Below are 14,003 nucleotides of genomic sequence, written 5' to 3'. Positions count from 1 at the left end.
ATTGGTATAATAGCATACTTTTAGCAATTTGTATAAATTCAAGTGCCTTGGAATAGTTTCTTATCGCTACTTCTACTACAGCTTGTACTGGTATAGGGGGCTCTTCTCACCCATAATCTCAAGCTCCTCCTCTGTGTACTTGCTCCGAACCTCAGCCTCGCTGATCTTGGACCTCTTCTTGTTAATCATGACCAAAGCAGTCTCAAGGGTAACAGCAGCCAAGATTCCTGCGACGGCGAATCCGAGCGATGCACCATATCCAGTCGTGTACTTGGGCTTCTCCTTGTCGATATAGATGTAGCTACCATAGATACCACCTATTGTACCTGCACAGGTGACAAAGCCAATGCTGATGGCTCGCTTGGTGGGATTGAGGTTGTTGTCAATGTTCCAGGCGCTGGTACCAGGCAAGATGGGATACATGCCAGCACAAGCGAGACAGACTGCAAAGTAGCACACTCCAAGGTTCTGAACAATAAACTCGGCTTTGGTCATAAGAATAGAGAAAGCTATGACGATGCAGAGCTGAGGACCAATAATAAAGGGCATTCTCCACTTGTGCTTATCAGCGAATCGAGCGAGGAGGTACGATGAGATAGCTCCGCAGAGATAAGGTGGAATAGTCATGAGTTGGGCGTTGCTGGATGTGTAGCCCATTCCCTTAACAATAGAGGGCATGGAGAATTTGAGACCGTAGTTGGGCGCAGCGTTGGACCAGGACATGATAACGAGAAGATATGCCTTCCAGTCCTTGAGAACCTCGAACAAAGCTCCCTTGTCGAACGTCTTCTCGCGGTATTCGCCCGAGTTAGTGACTCTTCGAGAAGCTTGGCGCAGAACGAGATATCGCTTCTCTTCATCGGTAAGCCAGTATGAGAGAGTAGGCGAGTCGATGAGCAAGAACCATGTGACGAACGACATGACAATTGTGAAGATTCCCTCAATGAAGAAGATCCATCGCCAACCGCCCTGACCACCGATGCCGTCCATTTTGGCGATGGCATAGGCAAAGAGGCCGGAGAAAGCACCTCCGGTGGCTGCGGATGTATATAGAATCGCGACTCGGGTTTGCGTTTCGTGGGGGAGGTACCATTTCGAAATGATGAGGATAGCGCCGGGGAAAAAGCCAGCCCTGGTGATGTTAGCAGGTATGAGATGTAGAGGTGGGTGACTACTAACTCAAAAAGACCGAGGAGGATACGGATGATGCAGAGTTGGCCAAAGTTGTGGATTAGACCGGTGCAAACCACGACAATACCCCAGATGAACATGATGGTGGCCATGTACTGAGAAGGCTTCGCGAACTTGTTGAGAATCATGTTGCTAGGAATCTAGATCAATACCAGATGTGACAGCGGGAAAGTTGTAAATAACAATAGGTATCGGTGAAGCCGCCGCAACCTCTTTAAAGTAAGACACTATAGCTTGGCTGGGCAGTGCCTTGGGCCAGTAATTCGGCGGCAGAAGCAACCCAAAGCCAGCTCCAGCATCCGCTGCATCTTTGGCGTTCTGGATCGTCTCCTGCGTGGATTGTGCCGAGATGCCTGCCACAATGGGGTAGTCAGGTCCACTCGCTGCAGAAGCTGTCTGCACGGCTGTCTTGATGATGGCTTTGCGCTCTTCACGCGAGAGGAGAACTAGCTCGCCATTCGTGCTGAGATAGACGAGACCGTGCATGCCTGCCTTGATCAAGGCTTGACATTGGGTGTGCATTGCTTCATGGTCTACTTGCTGGGTTGGATCGTCTGCTTTGTAAAGTGTGACCACGGGGGTGTAAACTCCTTTGGGGAGGGGCTTTGCCTTTGCTTGGATAGTGCTGCGCTCCATTTTGAAGATCTGACTAGTGATTGATAGAGGAGTGATGATTGTGTAATGAAGATATTGCTTGATGCAGTAATCGTCCATGCTATCTCCGAGCTCTTAAGTGCACCAAAACTCCAAGGCCCAATGCGGGGTTCAACGCCCGGAGACATTCCCGGGGGGCGAAAGCAGCCAATGGGAAGGTTCTCCGTGACCCAGGCCGATACTCGGCATTCCCGGGTTGTGAGAGCTTGTGGAGATAGTAAATTGCAGCTTGGTTTATTAGCTTATTTTCAAGGTCTACAACTTGTTTCGTTCTGTAAATTGAATCAATACTATCAGCAATCATGGAGACTTCACTTGAGACGAGAAGAGTGTCCTTGGACGACTTGAGGCAGCATAACACGGCGAATGACTGTTGGATAGCTGTCCATTCCAAGGTCTGGGATATTACACACTTTATTAATGAGCATCCTGGCGGTCCAGAAGGTATGTTGAGTAACTTGGGAGGTTGTGGCGAGACTAATCACGATGAGTAGTGCTGCTGAGCCTCGCTGGTACTGATGCCACGGAACTCTACAATGATGTCCACGCGCCTGATATCATCGAAGACCTTCCCAGAGACAAATTAGTAGGCCTCCTCGAAGAATCTGCAATTAGTCGCTCGACCCCTAAAACCACCGAGATCGATCCTGTACCGCCCCCTACATCGCCAACACAAACGAACCAAGCCCCCTCTACAGCAACAGCAAAGAGAATTCCCCCCATAGACGCGATCTTGAGTGCTCCAGACTATGAGAAGGCAGCGCAAGATTCACTCTCCGCTAAAACATGGGCATTTTACTCGTCCGCCGCGACAGATCTCGTCACGCACGGGAAGAATAAGGAGCTGGTGCGGAGAATCATGATCAGGCCCAGGATATTGAGGAATGTTTCGCAAGTCAACTACAAGACCAGTATTCTTGGTTTCGATAGTAGTGCACCGTTTTTTATTTCTCCTGCTGCTATGGCGAGGCTTGCGCATCCTGATGGGGAGCTAGCGCTTAGTCGGGCTGCGGCCAATGAGGGTATTACCCAATGTGTAAGTGCACTGACTGATGACCATGAAGACTTATTAACTAACAATTAATAGATCTCGAGTAATGCTTCCTTCTCGTTAAAGCCGATCGTCAAAGCTGCTCCCTCAACACAACCATTCTTCTTCCAGCTATACGTTAACTCCAACCACGACAAGACCGTCGAGCTTCTCAAAACCGTACGAAGTCTCGGCGTTAAAGCGATCTTTGTAACGGTCGATGCCCCTGTGCCAGGGAAGCGTGAGGCAGACGAGAGAGCTGCGCAAGAACAAACTGTTAAGTCGGCGATTAGTGGTGGTGAGAGCAGTAAGGATAAGAAGGGGAGTGGGTTTGGACGTCTCATGGCGCAGTATATTGACAAGTCGTTGTGCTGGGATGACTTGGCTTGGATACGGGAGGCGAGTGGGGGGTTGCCGATTGTGTTGAAGGGGGTTCAGACTGCTGAGGATGTTATCAAGGCGGCGGAGTATGGTGTTGAGGGTGTATTGTTGAGTAACCATGGTGGACGGTCGTTAGATGGGTAAGTCGGTTCTTCCACTCCCATGATACTAAAGCTGACTATCTTTAGGGCTCAAGCAAGTATCCTGGTACTGCTAGAATTACGGAAGAACTGCCCAGAGGTCTTTGATCAGCTTGAAGTCTACATCGACGGCGGCTTCGAGCGGGGATCCGATATCCTGAAGGCCATCGCCCTCGGCGCAACAGCAGTTGGTATCGGACGACCATTCCTATACTCTCTTATCCACGGCCAAGATGGCGCCGAGCATCTCTGCCATAGTGAGTTTTCTCTGTCGCGCAAAGATGACCAAGCTAACAAATCGCAGTCCTTAAAGATGAGCTTGAGACTTCAATGCGTCTTTCTGGCATCACGTCGCTGAGTGAAGCTAGACCTAGCTTGGTGAATACGTTTGATATTGGTCATATGGTAGTCGGTAATGCGTACACGCGTCTGTTGTCGAAGCTGTAGTGGTTTTTTTATGACGAGAGAGCACATCTCGATAACACATAGAGCTCTCCTCGAAGTAGCACCCATGTACACAATGTTACCCTGCAATTCATCTTTCAGTTGTCTTCCGCACTTTTCCCTCTATATCTCAACCATCAGATTGGCCTTGCCTTGGTACCGACATTGGGTGTTGCAGCGTCGCGGACCATTTTACTCATCGGCCTGGTGTCCGGAACCTAGCTCTACTATTTTTAGGATTATCGCCCACAAACTGAAAATATGACGGCAAGTAAAATTATATTGTGGGGTCAGTTAGGGTTGGAGAATCTGCAGGAAAAGGGAACAGGGGTCAAGTGAGATTTCAAAAAAGAGGTTATGAGGGGACAGGGGTCAAGAGCGAGATTTCAAAAAAGAGGGGTTAAGAGGGACAGGGATCAAGCGAGATTTCAAAAAAGAGGGGTTAAGAGGGACAGGGATCAAGCGAGATTTCAAAAAAGAGGGGTTAAGAGGGACAGGGATCAAGTGAGATTTCAAAAAAGAGGTTATAAGGGGACAGGGGTCAAGTGAGATTCAAGAAGAGAGGTTATGAGGGGACAAGGTAGGCCCACCTATAATCCCGGTAAGTAATCCTATACCGCTTCTTGATTGACTAAAACAGAAGTTAGGTGTGTCTACCAGCGTTGTTTAAGGGTGTTATACTTAGTTAGTAAACTCATAAGTTATGAGAAAGACAGTTTATAACGAAGACAATCTATTAGCTACCTCGCTGTTGGTTGTAATGCTAGAAGCTGAGCTAATGCTTGTGTTATAAACAAGCGATAGATAAAGACAGAATCCAGTATAAATCTCAAAGCGTTAAGACAAGCACTTCCAAATTAACTTAATACATTGTTGTTATTAATACCCTAAGTTTTTATTGCAATTTAATTCTACACTCTGCAACAATGGACTCTAACTTTCCCCATCTTAATACCGCCCCTCCACTGAACGTTGACGATGAGCCCATGGCTATAGACCCTATGCTCTTGGCATATCAGTATTCCTGCCCTAATGTAGGGGCTGATTACTGGGACGCTAGTCAACCTCTTTTTCAATACCCTTTACTGGATTCGTCACTCTGCCTTTCCCCTTTTGGGGCTTCAATGACTTCGGCTGCCATATCCGAATCTCCCAAACATAGCATCACCTCCTCCTCAGCACCAACTGTCTTCCCTGGACAAAGGTCAGACAGTGTCTCGAGGTTGAAACGAGGGACAGAATTTCCTCTTTCCGATATAGAGGGTATCCTTGTTGCCCATCACGACAAGGATGATTCAGTTCAAGAAGCAGCATACCAACCATCGGAGATTAACACTCCCCGTAACGCCGAAGTACATGCTACGACCAACGGTATTCAGGACCTCACAATAGAACAAGAAACCTTGAATTGCTTGTCTTCAGAAGATAGGTTTGTCGTCAATTGCAGGCTCGAAAGCTTGCCATGGAAACTTATTGTTGAAGGATACACTCAGAGCTGGGGGTACAAAAGCGAGGCTGCATTGGGAATGAAGCTTACCAGGCTCAGGAAGAAAAATCCTGTAATCGATCGAATGCTTCGTAACTCAAAAGACATAAGGAGCTCTCGGGCTAATTGAGTGCATAGGGTTACTATAACCTAGCAGTGTTGGAGTTGGAAGAATATATTTTACGCTTTAATATCGCTGTGTACTTTTCTAATAAATAGACTACCTGCGATATAACAGCAGTACCGTGACTGCTTGAATCAAAATTGAACGCTAAGTATGAATCTAACGGTTTCATTAAAGGAATCGGTAAATAACACAGAACTACCTCTAAGAACTTTATAACAGAGAAGGTATCACAGTCTGCAATGTCTTGGAAGTCACTGCCAATTACTCTACAGTAAGCCCTTGATCGGTCTCTTCAGAATGACTATATAAATCACCACTAAAAAAGTAAAAAATTTGAACAATCGTTCATGGATGAATTCAAAAAAGGATGATGAGGATAATATCGAGGAAACTCTCGACCTACGCCTCTCAATCAAATAACTCAGTAACTCATATCACTGTAGGTAAACCACTCAAACCAGCAAACCGGGGCTGGGATGATTCTCGATCTGTCTCGTGCAATTATGAAGGGATCACGGTGTAATAGAAGCCATATGCGTTGGCATCTGGCAAGGGATCTCAGCAGACCCACAACCTTCAATGACGATGGTCATCGGCTTCTTGATCAAGAATAAATTATCCTTCTTATGCCACGCTCCTCTCTTTCCCCCAGGTGAAACAGTTGATGCTATCACAGTGGAACTGGAGTGGAAGGTTATATCGTTTGCGATAATGAATTAGTTGGTAGGAAACTAGGTATTATATATTACAAGTGATCATTACATCGTGTAAGCTTTTATTATTAACTCTGGCATAAACATGTTAGCAAACTAAGCCTTGGAAATCTTTACATGGAACGCCTTAACAGCATCTAACACCGTTCCATCAGCCTCGAGTCCAAGACCATAAGCCCTAGAAACATCAAACCTCGCCGGCCAACTACTTACAATTGCCTCAATCGCCGGATCCCTCTTCTCCTCAATCTGCCCAAGCGCCTTCTCACCGCCGACCTCTCTCAAAGCGTCTAATATCTCCTGCACCGTAACCGTAATGCCAGGTAGGTTGACCACTCTCGAGTCACCAAACTTCTCTTTTGGAACGTCCTTGATCTTGATGAGGTTCTTGATAACCGTTGCAGGACTGCAGACCCAAAGCTCGAGGTCTCTACTAACTGGTAGAATGTTGGGGACTCCGTGGAGAGACTCTCGGACAATGCCTGATGCAAAGCTGGATGCAGCAGCCGAGGGTGCGCCTGGGCGGACGATGACAGTGGGTAGGCGAACAATTCGTCCGTCGAGAAGACCGCGGCGGGAGTAATCATTGATCAAAAGCTCTACCAGCAACTTCTGAATACCATATGAACTCTTAGGCTGAGGAAGTGTTCCAAACTCAGTCACAAGATCCGTCTGACCGTAGATAGCGCACGAGCTAGCAAATATCACTTTCGTACCAGGATATGCAGTCCGCAGCACGTCAAGAATACTTCGCACAGAGTCAACGTTGATCTTGAGTCCCAGGTCTAGATTGGCCTCTGCGCCACCGGACATGAGACCATGAAGAATATAGACGTGGCTGAAGCGGTTGGACAGCAGGGATTTAACAGCTGATGGGTCTGTTAGGTCTACTTTGAGGGATGTGACCTGGCTTTCTGCTCCTGAGGGGATTGGGGGAGTGATGATATCGGTGAGGGTGAAGCGAGCGCTGGGCATGTCTTTGAGGAGAGATGTGATGAGTTCCTGGCCGATGAAGCCACCGGCTCCAGTTATCAGAACATGGTCTTTTGTTTGAGTCATGATGCGTATTTTTGTGAAGCAAATATTAGAAATGTGTTGACTAACTGTTGAGTGCTCCTGATACTGCGTGTGTAAGTGCAGATTAAGTCTGGATCCTAATCATGCCCTTCTTTTAATAACATTCTAACCTTTGCGACCTCTTTGCATCGTCTCTCTTGATCCATGGTTTGCACAGATCCCAGTGGCGAGCAGTGAATGCCCAGTCCGCTTGGTGCTCTTGTGGACGCGGTCAGAAATCCTATTGGTTGAGTTGACACTCGCGGATGATGCACCATGTCTCGGCCGGGAACCAGACCGAGATAGCGCCTGAGACATCGCATACACGGTCACAGAGAACAGAAGGGGCCTTCCACCAGTCTCAGGTATGTGAGAAAGCCGGGTAATGGTGTCGTTTTGATGTAGGGTAAAAATGTTAGAATGGAAACGACTTCTAAAGTAGCTAACAGAGGTCAAGACAGTGAAAATTAATGCATGAGCCTGCAGAACCAGGCATATGTAATTACGATTTATCTGCAAGGATATTAAGCTATTTAATCCTATTTACTTTATTAAAGAGGGACGTAAAAGAGGCACCAAACCTTCACGGCCTTTACAATGAGATCATGGAGAAGTTTGCAAAACCTAGAATCCACCGGTCCTATCACAAATCACTGGTGAAATAGTCTGAGTTTCTTTGCGCAATTCAGATAGATTTCTCAGTCAGATCTAACTAACCCATGCCTCGACATCATCAATCCTTACATACTTAATATGCTGCCGATGCCAGGTGTACGCCACATGCGCAACATCACTATCCCCGCCCTTCTCAATATAAATACTCCGATAACTCAACTCCCTATTCTCCTGTCCCAAAGAACTATTCGTCCCACAGAACCCATCGCCATCCTCAAGCACACGCTCTCTCCACGTCAGTCCCTCGTCCTCCGAAACTCCAAGCGTCAATGCCTTTCTGGGCGTTCCCCAAACCGCATCCTTTCCTGTCTTTGTGACTTGGTTCGGTCGCTTATCATCTTCAGGTGTGATGTCATCGTATAAGCCTTGTCGTTTGAGGGTATCAGCTGAGGTGCTTGATCTGTTGAAGACAATGGCGATATGGCCTGATGATAAACGGGCTGCGCAGATACCGCTGTTGGGGTTTGGGAGGCTTGTTGCTTTTGGTGTTTCCCAGTCAATGCCGTTACTGGATGTTGAGCGGTAAACATTGTCTGCCCAGCGGCTACGGTAGAATGCGACCCAGAGTGAAGAGCCGGATGCTGGGGGGAGGATGTTCATGTGAACAGAGCCGACACTGTCTGGTGCTTGCTTCTCCTTCCACCTTGCGCCATTGTCTTCTTAGTAGAGAACACCAGAGATATCATCGCTGCCAATCCATCTGTGACCAGGTTCTGTGCGGCAGTAGAAAACTGGCAAGATCCAGGTCCCACTGCCATTGATGACGATGGGTTGTCTTATAAAAATGCCAGTGACATTGGGAAGAAGCCGACTAGCCTCAGACCAGGTACGGCCCTGGTCTGGAGATGTGCGCTTCAGGATATAAGCGCCATCCTGATTACCGGCGTCTTGCGAGGTGTGAAGCAACCAGATGTCTCCATTGTGAGGTGCTCTGAACAAGACGGGATTTTGACAACTTCTATTCTCATCAAATGAGATCTTTTGCGGGGAAGTCCAAGACGGCGATCCTGGTTCTAGTCGAGATAGCCAAATACTGATATCAGGCAGTCCTTCTTGTGAACCACCAAACCATGTACATAGCACAGTCTTGTCTGGGAGTTGCAACAAATTCGAAGCGTGGGATTGAACTGTCGCTGAGGGAACAGGAATAGTTTGAAGGTTTGGTGCCATGGTTAATTGCGGAATCGAGCTGATTGTAATGTTGCAATGAGTCTTGTCTTGGTGGTTTAAAACATCACCTCTTCTACGTGACTTCCCCACGATCCCGGCGGATATTAGCCCGAAGCTAAGCCCACTATGAATGACTCGTCGACCAATTGGGAGGATGGCCGATTGAATGGCGTTGGAGGTGAGGGGTTGATGATCCCAGTGGAATACTGCGGGGAAGGAAATGTTCGGCGATATCAGCGTTGGTCAGATCGGCATGTCGGCAACACGGGCCTCAAGATCTCAAAGGTCATCCTCGGCTGTATGACCTTTGGCTCAAGCTCATGGCAAGGCTCACCCTGGGTCCTTGATGAAGAAGATGGCCTGAAACTTCTTAAAGCTGCCTATGACCAGGGCATCAATACCTGGGATACAGCTGATACGTACTCCAATGGCGAATCAGAGGTCATCATTGGCAAGGCTTTGAAGAAATTCAACATTCCTCGCCAAAAGGTTGTTATCTTGTCAAAGATCTTTAACCCTGTTATGGATGATGGTACAAGGCCTGCTAGTATCAATGACGGCCCGCTTGTGAACCAAATGGGGTTAAGTAGGAAGCATGTTTTCCATGCTGTGGATAAGTGTCTTGAACGTCTTGGAACCGATTACATTGGTAAGCTTGTCTGACCTGGTAAACTAAGTGACATACTCACAGCACAGATGTCCTTCAAATCCACCGTCTGGACCGTGAAACACCCCCCGAAGAGATCATGCGCGCCCTTCACGACGTCGTGCAGTCCGGCAAAGTCCGCTACATCGGCGCCTCATCAATGTACACCTGGGAATTCGCCCGTCTCCAATACATCGCCCAATCCAAAGGCTGGACCCCCTTCATCTCCATGCAACCCTTCTACAACCTCCTCTACCGCGAAGAGGAACGAGAAATGCTTCCCTTTTGCGAAGCCACGGGCGTCGGCGTCATTCCCTGGAGTCCCATCGCGCGCAGTCTTCTAGCTAAACCTCTGTCGAGCAAGAATGATGAGGCGAGTCAGTCGATTAGGAGTCAGAGTGATAAGAAGACGGAGACGTGGTTTGCAGATGCGAATTTGGAGATTGTGAATCGGGTTGAGAAGGTTGCGAATGACAAGGGGATTAGCATGGCGCTTGTTGCTACGGCGTGGGTTCTGCAGAAGGGGTGTTATCCGATCTTGGGGTTGAATTCTGAGAAGAGGATTAAGGAGTCGGTGGAGGCGTTGAATGTCAAGTTTACGAAGGAGGAGTTGGAATACTTGGAGAACGAGTACCGACCAAGGAACATTCAAGGCATGTAGACATGGGTTTTAGACTAAGGTTGTATAAAGACTTGGGATAAATGTATAGTTGAATGCCTTCCAGCCTCCGTCAGTTGGACAGGACGTATTGGAAAGCAGCCGCCTATTAACGTAGTAGGGGACTTTAAGTTCAGATCCATATTTGAACATTTACTTTCTCTTACCAATACACCTCCAATCTACCTAGATCTCACTTGCGGCTGAAAAGGTGTAGGATCCATCGTTCTGCAGACCCAAAGGCTTACCATGAGTAATGTCCGGAAGGGACACATAGGGCTTACGACTGTAAACCGGGGGCAATGCAACTGGCGTTCCCTGAGCTGACCCATTCGTCTCATTAGCGGGCACATTTGATGGCGCAGAGATCGAAATATCAGCAGCCGCAACACTCAATGTTCTCAGCGCTGACGTCGAGACCTGAGCCGGGGCAGCTACGTGATGAGGTTGGCCAATACCTCGCAACACCGTAATCTGAGTCTTGGAAAAGGGCTCGAGATCTTTCTCGTCAACTTCAAAGCCACCATAGCCGTAGAACTTCCAGCGAAGATGAAGTTTGAGATACGCTTCAACGTCCTCGAATGTGTCAATTGGGTGGTCTCTCACACAGTCGATCGTATGGTGGAGCAGTTGGATAGTAAGAGGAATCTGGGCGCACGAGAGAACGCCTGCCTCAGCCTGGGTCTTGCAGTTGGAACACGAGTCTCGAGTCTTGCGCGAGCCACCGCCAAAGGTGTAGACGCTCCCCACAAAGTTCTGAGGCTCAAAGTGAGTCTCATCCTTATCTTCAGGACCACCGAGAAAGAATTTGATGGTATAAGATTGCCCATCCAAAGCATAACGATCGTATCTAACATTGATGATGTAGTCCTTCCAGGAGCCATCGCTGATATTGGGAACATTTGGCTTCAGTCCGGCTGGGACGTGAACGTCTTGGTTCTCCTTGATATCATGAATCAAATGTTCCGCGCAAGGGTAGGTCTTGTGGATATATGCTTGGAGAAGCTTCTTGAACTTTTCCTCGTTGAGATCTCCTTTGGGACCAAGTGCTTTCTGGGATAGATCCATCAGATCGTCATACTGGTAGTTGAAAACCGTCCAGTCACGGCACTTTTCGGCGGTCCAAAAGTCTTTGTCTTCTTTCGGGTCGGCTGGGTATGGCTTGCTCTTGTCATGGAAGGGGTATAAGAGGTCCTTTGGGGTTTCATCGAGAACATTGCCTTGGCCAGGCTCATCCTGATCCCACCAGAGTGTTGGGTAAAGTGACTGCCATATGGCAAGAAGACGATCGATTTGACTAGCTCGCTGATCAGAAGTTGAACAAGCAGTGGGATGTGGCGAACCTACGTGTGATGGAGCCAGAAAATGGGGTCGAAGGCAGCCACAGGCACATCGCTCATGTGGCCCACACCGGTCTTGAAATCAGAGCCCCCAACGATGTTCTTGAGAAGTCAGTCGCAAGATAATAGGGTGACGAGTAACTTGTACGTACATGAACATTGTTATGAATGTACTCCAGAGACAAGAAGCCATTCATTGAGTTGCCATAACCCTCGTACGTCCATTTGGTCGAGGCGAACTGGCCCCACGTATCGTTATACTGGGGTGAGAACATACGGTTGACTGAATCAGCAAGCGTTCCTGGGTTCCACTTAAGATAGAAATCCCTGTTGTGTTTCTTATCTTGTGCCTTTTGTCTGGCTGTGATGGAATACCACGTCATGTTCGCGAGGTGGTTGTTGGCTACCCAAGCATTGTTGACGCCCTCGAGACCGATGAACTTCTTGGCAGTCTTGTTAACAAAGATGCCGTATCTACTAGTTGCAGTAGCTTCACTCCACTTCAATACTCGTCAGTAATCTAAAAGGGGGGATAATTTGGTTCACCTGAGAACTTACAGGCATCCAAGCTTTGTCATCGCCTGTGGGAGGAGCATTATCATGATCGACGGGGTCATCCTCGATGTTATAGTCTCTCTTGCCCTTGGGCATCTTACCAAAGGCACACGGGTTTCCGTGTTCGTCTTTCTCGGGATTTTCGAAGCTCCAGAAAGGGTTGGCGTAGAGTCCGCTGGGAGGGTAATACTCTTTGACCTTTTCGGGTACAAAGATGCGAACTGGGCCCTGTACCAAGACTTGGGGATAGGCAAAGTCTTCGTTGTAGCTTTGCTGTCGAGCCCAGTCCCAGTAAGGCATACGCCAAGTATCCTTGGCAGTATTCCACAAGTTCAACTCATCTCCATCCAGTTTGTGGACAGTAGCCCAATGATTGAGGACGACACCCATGTTGTCCCAGATACATTGCTGCAAGATTAATCGCTGGTCACTATGATGCTAATAACTCCAAGAGACATACCTCAAACAGTGCCATGTAAGGTCGATGCCAAGTTGGAAAGTTCAGACCGTTATGATTACAGTAACCGCCATAAGGCTGGTCTCCCTTCTTGGGGTCGGTTGGGTCGGGCCTGGGTGCTGGAGCACCGTCCCATGCGCCCTCAGGATAGCCGTGCTAATTTCATGTTCAGCAATGCCTTGCATCAGAAACCTTTATCGGCACTTACAATGCCAGCGACTTGGAAGTATGAAAGCTTCTCGTTGACAGGCTTCATCTTGAACTTCTCGAGCGCAAGGACAAAAAGTGTCCACTGCCTTCGAAGCATGGGGTCGTTGGAGCCCGCCAGCTTGGAGATCTCATAGCGAACGGGCAAATTCTCAACATAAGGGATGCTGCTGCCATCCTTAGTCTCGCGAGTGCGTGTTCTTGCATTTTCAGGCCTAGGAAGACCTTTGATGCAATAAGTTTCAGTGTCCTCTGTCATACTGAAGTTTAGAGTCTGAAAAGCCTTTATGAGAAGATCAATGGGGTAATGAGAAATAGTGCTGCATAACAAGAACCTAAGTACTCAGAAAGGCGGATATATATATCATGTACTTTATAGCTCAGTGAGTAGCGATAAGAGGGAACAGGTCATATTAACGTAAAGAGAGACACGGAGTCGCCATGTCAGGGAGGACTATATGGCCGGGAACGACGGAGCTGAAAGTGTCGATATGTGATATGTATTTGACATTTAACGAAATCAGCCAATAACTACACTGTTTGACTAACTATGACAGAGTGCCTATATGAGCTAAAGCCAATAGAAGGGAATTGGCTTTTCAGCTCTTGTCTGTGGACTTGTGGCTAGCTGATAAGTACTACGCTAGTAGAATGGTTTGTTTCCGGACAATGCCAAGACAGCCTGGACCGTTACGGTTCGGCCAGCTTGCATAATTCAAGCCTTGGCAAAATAGTGGCTCCAATAGTTTGGTTGCTTTATGCTAATCTCGGCATAGTTAGGATCGCTTAACACGGGGGCTTAGCACAGTGACCCGAATGCATAACCCTCACTCACTCTTTAGCAATTGTCCTTTCGCGTGTCTAGGATTTAAAGATGGACATATCAAGTATTAATTCCTATTTCTTTGCTTATAAAACTATCAAGATCACACAGTCAAAGACAAGTTGTCCTGCGGCGAGTCGGCTGACCGCTTTTCAATGCTTACGTATGTGACAGCTACCCCGCAACGCTGCATAGGCTATCCTGAGACATTGATTGTGATAGTGAGGTCCAGACCAATATTGCTGCAAAT

The 14,003-nt window shown here is 47.8% G+C and overlaps 7 protein-coding genes across 7 annotated transcripts; 2 read left to right on the top strand and 5 right to left on the bottom strand.

Moving 5' to 3' along the window:
* Positions 1-75: 75 nt before the first annotated feature.
* Positions 76-1,827, bottom strand: FSUBG_12222 (tartrate transporter; the record flags this gene model as incomplete). The annotated part of the gene is made up of 3 exons (XM_036676990.1): positions 76-1,132; positions 1,180-1,331; positions 1,375-1,827. 3 exons carry the CDS (start codon positions 1,825-1,827, stop codon positions 76-78), a joined length of 1,662 nt encoding a protein of 553 aa, XP_036532308.1.
* A 320-nt stretch (positions 1,828-2,147) lies between these two features.
* On the top strand, positions 2,148-3,843 carry FSUBG_12221 (L-lactate dehydrogenase (cytochrome); the record flags this gene model as incomplete). The annotated part of the gene is made up of 5 exons (XM_036676989.1): positions 2,148-2,289; positions 2,340-2,881; positions 2,933-3,396; positions 3,445-3,653; positions 3,701-3,843. 5 exons carry the CDS (start codon positions 2,148-2,150, stop codon positions 3,841-3,843), a joined length of 1,500 nt encoding a protein of 499 aa, XP_036532307.1.
* Positions 3,844-6,262: 2,419 nt separating this feature from the next.
* FSUBG_12220 (nucleoside-diphosphate-sugar epimerase) lies at positions 6,263-7,225 on the bottom strand (the record flags this gene model as incomplete). Its single annotated transcript, XM_036676988.1, has 1 exon — positions 6,263-7,225. One exon carries the CDS (start codon positions 7,223-7,225, stop codon positions 6,263-6,265), a length of 963 nt encoding a protein of 320 aa, XP_036532306.1.
* Positions 7,226-7,930: 705 nt separating this feature from the next.
* FSUBG_12219 (neuraminidase (sialidase)) lies at positions 7,931-8,497 on the bottom strand (the record flags this gene model as incomplete). Its single annotated transcript, XM_036676986.1, has 1 exon — positions 7,931-8,497. One exon carries the CDS (start codon positions 8,495-8,497, stop codon positions 7,931-7,933), a length of 567 nt encoding a protein of 188 aa, XP_036532305.1.
* Positions 8,498-8,557: 60 nt separating this feature from the next.
* FSUBG_12218 (neuraminidase (sialidase)) lies at positions 8,558-9,067 on the bottom strand (the record flags this gene model as incomplete). The annotated part of the gene is made up of 1 exon (XM_036676985.1): positions 8,558-9,067. The coding sequence occupies one exon, from the start codon at positions 9,065-9,067 to the stop codon at positions 8,558-8,560; it is 510 nt and encodes a 169-aa protein (XP_036532304.1).
* Positions 9,068-9,193: 126 nt separating this feature from the next.
* Positions 9,194-10,374, top strand: FSUBG_12217 (alcohol dehydrogenase; the record flags this gene model as incomplete). The annotated part of the gene is made up of 2 exons (XM_036676984.1): positions 9,194-9,716; positions 9,764-10,374. The coding sequence occupies 2 exons, from the start codon at positions 9,194-9,196 to the stop codon at positions 10,372-10,374; spliced, it is 1,134 nt and encodes a 377-aa protein (XP_036532303.1).
* Positions 10,375-10,557: 183 nt separating this feature from the next.
* On the bottom strand, positions 10,558-13,189 carry FSUBG_12216 (tyrosinase precursor; the record flags this gene model as incomplete). The annotated part of the gene is made up of 6 exons (XM_036676983.1): positions 10,558-11,668; positions 11,719-11,813; positions 11,864-12,211; positions 12,270-12,674; positions 12,727-12,879; positions 12,932-13,189. 6 exons carry the CDS (start codon positions 13,187-13,189, stop codon positions 10,558-10,560), a joined length of 2,370 nt encoding a protein of 789 aa, XP_036532302.1.
* Between the last annotated feature and the right edge of the window lie 814 nt (positions 13,190-14,003).

Source organism: Fusarium subglutinans, assembly GCF_013396075.1.
Source record: "Fusarium subglutinans strain NRRL 66333 chromosome Unknown NRRL66333_c0000256, whole genome shotgun sequence".
NCBI lineage: Eukaryota > Fungi > Ascomycota > Sordariomycetes > Hypocreales > Nectriaceae > Fusarium > Fusarium subglutinans.
The sequence above is the reverse complement of the archived record's forward strand: the minus strand, read 5'-3'. Positions and strand labels throughout refer to the sequence as shown.